Source organism: Harmonia axyridis, chromosome 4 (assembly GCF_914767665.1).
Source record: "Harmonia axyridis chromosome 4, icHarAxyr1.1, whole genome shotgun sequence".
NCBI lineage: Eukaryota > Metazoa > Arthropoda > Insecta > Coleoptera > Coccinellidae > Harmonia > Harmonia axyridis.
In genome coordinates, this window is record NC_059504.1 from 20,370,053 (window position 1) to 20,376,592 (window position 6,540).

A 6,540-nucleotide genomic window follows, 5' to 3' on the forward strand; every position below is an offset into this window, starting at 1 on the left:
GAAAAATATTTCAATCAACTGTTTAGTAATCCTCAGAAAAATCCAAATTATTATAAAGATCCAGCTAGTAAGCTGTAATGAATGAATTGATTATAAGTTTTGGTACTTATTTACCCACTCCGTAGCGAAGATTAATAAAGATTTGATAAGCTGATATTAGTATCGCTAAAAAGTACAGCACACTATAGAAATACTATGTATTTCGAAAGCAAAGCGTTTGCGGGATTATATTCATGGGACTTTTTATTCCTAAAATTATACAAGAAATCTCGCATTTTCCTCTGTAACTCTTATTTAGGAACATCCAGTATAAAGAAAGAACAACCAAATTGGTCATAAAAAAATTAATTCGAGTAATTTGGTTCAAACTTCATTATCAAACTTTTTTTATCACATTACAGATATGAGTAAACGTTGTCGTCAAAAAATTTTTTCGATTACCCCCCCAAGAAAAAAAAAAGATCTACGCCTTTGCCTTTCCTGGAACTGTTCTTCTTCTTTCATTGACTCTGTCTGGTCCCTCTGACGTTGGCGATCACCATTCACCATGGCAAAAGCTGTACGGTACTCCGCCAAGCGAAATATTTCACCAACCCCTCTTATCTCGGTCCAATCCCGAACTGTTCTATCTTGATAACAAAAAATGGCCCCCTTCTGAGAAGGTACCTAGATAACACAATTTTTTCCATAAATTTTCCTAAAAATTTCTATACTTTTCACCCAGCTAATCAAAGAACTCTGTCTACGACAAATTTCATGATAACTTTACAAACTTTCAAATCTCCGAATCCTTCACCATTCAGATACTCTGACCAATATGCGATGATACCTAAAGTGAATACGGCATCGATGATTAAACATCAATTAACTTTCTCAACAGATTGGGGCCAATTCATGGAATCAGTATGAAATACCTAAACTTTAAATGGGAAATTAAATTCAGTAAATAAGTTAGGCAAATGCAACTTGACAAAAACTATCAAATCCAGCCTGTATAGATATTCTAATAAAAAACTTATTCTACCGGATAAAACCGAAATAGACTTTCCATCTTATGTGAGCTTAAAAAAATTTTCAACGAAATTATAACAAAGATTCTTACCGGACAATAAAGAAATTCAGTAAATCAAATTAGAGAAATAATCAGCTCTCTCAAATCAAATCAATGGAAAATTAAATTTGAATTTGAAAATAAATTTTTCCCTAAACACAAAATAATTGCAATAAACTATCGACCCACAAGCCTTTTATCAACGATGTTCAAAGTTTTCGAAAAAATCGTTGAAAACAAAACATGAATTAGAAAATGAAAGCTACAATAAATAATCTAATAAATCATATCACATACAACAAAATCCCAGCAATGTTAAATTTAGATACCGTTTGGCACAAAGAATCAATTACAAGTTACAAACAAAAAATCACCCCCATATATCATTTCAATTATACATTCATATCTGACAGGGGTTGGATATATAAAGATAATGTCATTGTTTGATTGTCCAAAAGACGCAATCTCCATCACAGCAGGGGTCCCACAAGGAGGTCTAGTATCCCCAGTGCTACATAATTACTATACTAACGATATACCGCAATCAATACAAACAAAATTGAAAATATTTGCAGACCATACAGCAATTATGTCAGAATCGTCGAATCCTAATTTAGCTAAATATATTCAACAACACAGACTAATACAAATGAAATACAAATGGAAGGTGAAAGTCAATTCAAGGAAAATTACACTGACTTATCCATTTCACCCATAAAATAAATCCAAAAAACCTAAAAGAAATAACGTAATATTAATAAAAATTGAAAAAACAGTTGAATAGTTGGTCCTTACACTTTAACAAAAATGAATTGGAATCAACATGTGATACATTTTTGAAATCAGCTCAGCTAGAGTAATCGGAAAATTGAGACAAAATGGGGGTGTTCCATTAAAAAAAAATTACGGTGACATCATTACTCGAAAGTAATTCACCCTGTATATTAGATTATTTTATTGAAATACGGTAAATTAAAATAAAAAATCGACGTGTTTCAGGATTATTTCTTAAGATGGTCTGTTGAGCTAAAAATTAATTTGTTCCATACTTTACGGACACAGTGTATACAGATATTCACTCATCAACGAAATAACGAATATAAACACTAGTTGATCAGCGATCCAAAGCGTCCTAGAAAGAATTAACACTATTACCAGAGATTACTCTGAGAAATAGTCTGTTCCAGTTCCAGGCCAGGAACATGCGTTTGGAAATGAAATGTTCCTTTGCTGGGTGTCCAAAATTCTCACGATAAAGCTTGATGTTATGACCACGTAGCAGCAGATCATCGTTCAAGTGTTATGAGTGACCGGGTGTCGTAGAGTTCGGCTAAGTGAAGTTTCAAGTAGTGATCAGAATTAGTGATATACGTTACAATCCGTATCGAGGGTCCGCCCTCACAAAAAGCTCTGTTGAACGCCTAGCGCGTATCAACAAGACAACCGATATGGATAACATGACGTCTTTGACGGTGAACTGAAATGAAATTTCGGAGTTCCAAACTCCAACTAAAACGGCAAAACCTCCTTAAAAAAATTAAATTATATCTTCAAATTCATTTGAGGTACTGGATCCCGAATCAGAAATGGAAGTTGAAATCTCAGCCTCAGTTCCAACCCCAAAAATAATCCAAACTCCGGTAGTGAAAAAGTGTCCACCAGTGATAATCACACAGAAAATAGAGTCTTATACCAGATTTCACCAGAAATTGAAATCAGTGATGAACAATAAATGCACAATAAGGTACAACAAGAATGACATTAAAATAACCAACTTAGAAGAAAGAGATCACAAAGCATTAATAGCAGCCCTCAAAGGAGACGACATGAAGTATTTCTTCCATACTCCTAGAGATCAGATAAGGAAAAAAAAATAGTAAAAGCAGCCAGCTTCATGACGGAAAATTACATCATACAAGAATTGGCCAGAGACGGAAAATTTAAAGCCGAAGACATTCAATGCGCAAATATAAGGGAGGAATCCAGATCCACACTCATTTTTAGTGAATACCCAATACCCAATACCCAAGGACGGTCAAATCCAAGATTTAAAAAAATCAAGGAAATAGACCATGTGAAGGTACATTGGTAAAAATACTCCAAAAAGACGAGGATAACGCAATGCTACCGCTGCCAGAAGTTCGGTCAGGGATCGACAAACTGCAACCGCGGACCGAAATGTGTTGAATGCATGTGAAAAACCACATGACAACAGAGTGCTCAATTAAAACTAGAACCAACGATGGAATCCAGTGCGCGAATTGTGGACGCCCGCACACAGCTCACTACTCCAAGTGTCCCGAAATGTTAAGGTATGTTGAATTAATGAAAACAAATCGTCTCATATTACGGAATCGAATTCCAAAATTACTGAAAAGCGAACGCCATCCCTTTCAATTAATTCTATCAAAAACCCAATCAAGAAATATCTTATGTAGACATGGTCAACAGAAACCTGCCAACATATTCTCAACAAACAAAAATTTCACCGGAATCTAATTCAGATAATGTAGATGAATTTCAAACGCTCCTGAAAGAAATCCGCGAACTGAACTCAATATGCAATTTAGCTCATTTAATCTCAATCGTGAGAGAAATGAAAGAACAATTTAAAGCCATCGTTTCGCCATTAGACAAAATTATGATACTCCAAAAATTGTCTGAAAAATGGTTTATAAGGCCCAAAAGAAAGACATCAACATAATTTCCTGGAATGCCAATGGTATTACAAACAAAGTTAACGAACTGTAAATCATGACTAATGAAATAAAATCGGAAATTATTTGCATACAAGAATCTAGACTTAATAAACGGAAACCTTCCAAAATTTCAAATTTTTACTTCATAAATAAACCCAAAACAACCAGTGGAGGGCTCTTTATTCATTACAGGAAACATCTCAAACCTATTGAAATTCTGAGTCACAGGCTATTCAAATTGAAAATGTTACCATCATAAATTTTTATAAAGGTCATCAAACACCAATGGATATCTCAGAAATTGACTATCTCTAAGGCCTAGGTAGCAAAGTAATAATTGCGGGCGATTTCAACAGTAGAAACCCTTCTTGGAATTGTACTAACTCTAAACGTAATGGCACCATCATTAAGGATTACCTACTTAGACAAAACAAATTTAATTTTAAACTTCCCAAGAAACTCTTTCTCTTATTATCTGACCCATCAAAGTTCACCCTCTACAATTGACTTGATGTCAACAAAGAACCTGCAGATTTCTCAACCTTTTTCTATTCAGGCATTATATTCAGACCATTTTCCGGTATAAGCAACAATTCCCAAAATAAATTCAAGCCCGCTGCATAAAGAAGAAATAAGTTATTTCACAAACTTGAAACTTTTCAAACAATAAGTTGATCAAATTCTAAATTTAAATTCTAACATAAATTCCGAAAATGACATAAACAAAAACATTTTCAATCTCACGAAAACAATAAAACTTTGTCTACATCCAGCGACAAACAAGGCTACTCACCCGGATAAAAACCATTTAGAATTACCCCCGTATGTGCGGGAACTCATTAAAATGAAAAACAAGATAAGAAAAAGACTGCAAAGAAATTACAGTGTAGTTTTATATCAGGAATATAGAAATTCAGTTAATCTTATTAGAGGTATAACAAACTCTTTAAAAAGTGAAAAATGGGGAAATTTTACGAAAAACCTAACAAACTCCAACGAAATGTGGAAAATAATGCGTTCGATGAAAACAAATCAACCTTCGGCTGGAATTTCAACCTTGCATGGAGCACAAGGTCTAATTTTCGATAACTACTCCAAAGCTGAACATTTGGCTGAATCCTTCTCAAAAAATCGTTAAAGAAACTTTTGAATCTTTTATTAACCAAAATTATAATCTTCCCCCGGAATTACTAACTTCCTCAACCGAAATTCGTCATATCATCAGATCTTTCAAAAATAAAAAGCACCGGGCGAAGACAAAATTAATAACAGAACACTTAAATTCCCCCCAAGAAAAGCCATTGTTCAGCTTTGCTACATATTCAACAGCTGCCTCAAACTTAATTACTTTCCAAATGAATGGAAAAATGCTACAGTTCTCTCCTTTCCCAAGGCAAAGAAAGATCGTAAGTACGCGGCAAATTATCGACCTATCAGCCTTCTGCCAACCTTGTCAAAGGTACTTGAGAAAATTATCCTCAACAGGATTAAAGACCATGAAACTCAACACAAAGAATTGATTGATGAACAATTTGGATTTAGGACCTTCCCACAGTACCATACTCCAAATTAGGAACAATAACAGATCAAATAACTAAAAATTTTAATTACAAAAAATTACAGCCATGTTAAATCTCGATATTGAAAAGGCATTTGACACACTCTGGCACGAAGGCCTCATTTTTAAATTACTCCAAACCAAGTTTCCACCTTTTATAATAAAAATAATAAATTCATATATTACTAGCCGATCATTCCAAGTTTTTGTAACAGAGAATGCTAAAAAATTGGAAGAATTGAAACAGATACTTGGACCGTCTTTCCCCATAGATATTATAAGCTCTAAGATTGATTTACCGGAGTTACAAGGAGAGATAGATGAAATTTGTAAAAAAAAATGTTTGGAAGCTAGTTCAATGGTGAAAGGTCCAGTAACTGTAGAAGATACGTGTCTCTGTTTCAATGCTCTCAAAGGATTACCTGGTCCATATATTAAATGGTTTTTAGGTAACTTAGGACCCGAAGGGTTATTTCGACTTTTTGCAGGTTTTGACGACAAAACTGCACAAGCTATATGTACTTTTGCATATCATTCAGGTAAAACATCAATATGAACTAATTCGTTCAAGATGCATTCGATTATATTATTCAGGTAACGCACTTGAAGAAGTTGTATTATTCAAAGGAATTACTGATGGTACGATTGTAAATCCAAGGGGGTCTAGAGAGTTTGGATGGGATCCTTGTTTTCAACCTGAAGGCTTTAACCAAACTTATGCTGAAATGCCAAAAGAAGATAAAAATAAAATATCTCACAGATTTAAGGCTTTAGATTTACTTAGAAATTATTTCACCAAAGACTCAAATGTAATTAAAATCTGAAATACATGAAATATAATTAGAGAAGTGTGAGTTTCTTCAAATGAAAAAGCACAACATTTTTTGATGCTATCCCTGAAAAAATCATCATTGCAAAATTAAGTTTTTGAAAGAATTCAATCTTTAGAAATAGACATGTCCTCAATATTTTTATTGTAGTTAACTATGATATTCTAGGTATTTTATCATCAGAGTAGGTATCAGAGGAAAACAGAACAGACACATAACCATGTGGCTACAAATAAATTTCTTGTATATACAGTATGTTTGTCAATGTAGTTGTTAATTTCAAACAAGCTTAGTACAGCCCGTACGTGGATGGAATGTATCCATTCATCATATTTTGTTGGTGAAATGAAATAACCTAATTTATTCATACGAAGGAATATTTAGTTGTATGAATAAATAATG

General features: G+C 33.6%; 1 protein-coding gene across 2 annotated transcripts; it reads left to right on the top strand.

Moving 5' to 3' along the window:
- The first annotated feature begins 5,198 nt into the window (after positions 1-5,198).
- Positions 5,199-6,180, top strand: LOC123678181 (inosine triphosphate pyrophosphatase-like). 2 transcript variants are annotated; one of them, XM_045615049.1, is made up of 2 exons: positions 5,199-5,847; positions 5,903-6,180. In XM_045615049.1, the coding sequence occupies exons 1-2, from the start codon at positions 5,376-5,378 to the stop codon at positions 6,130-6,132; spliced, it is 702 nt and encodes a 233-aa protein (XP_045471005.1). In that variant the 5' UTR covers positions 5,199-5,375; the 3' UTR covers positions 6,133-6,180. The 2 variants fall into 2 exon arrangements, with proteins under 2 accessions (XP_045471005.1, XP_045471006.1); XM_045615050.1 differs by having other exon boundaries at positions 5,936-6,180.
- The last annotated feature ends 360 nt before the right edge of the window (positions 6,181-6,540 follow it).

Bases quoted from the DNA above. Each gene is read 5' to 3' on its own strand.
- LOC123678181 (XM_045615049.1), top strand. From the start codon at position 5,376: ATGTTAAATCTCGATATTGAAAAGGCATTTGACACACTCTGGCACGAA. The intron at 5,848-5,902 runs GTAAAACATCAA...TATATTATTCAG, and splicing joins TACTTTTGCATATCATTCAG to GTAACGCACTTGAAGAAGTT.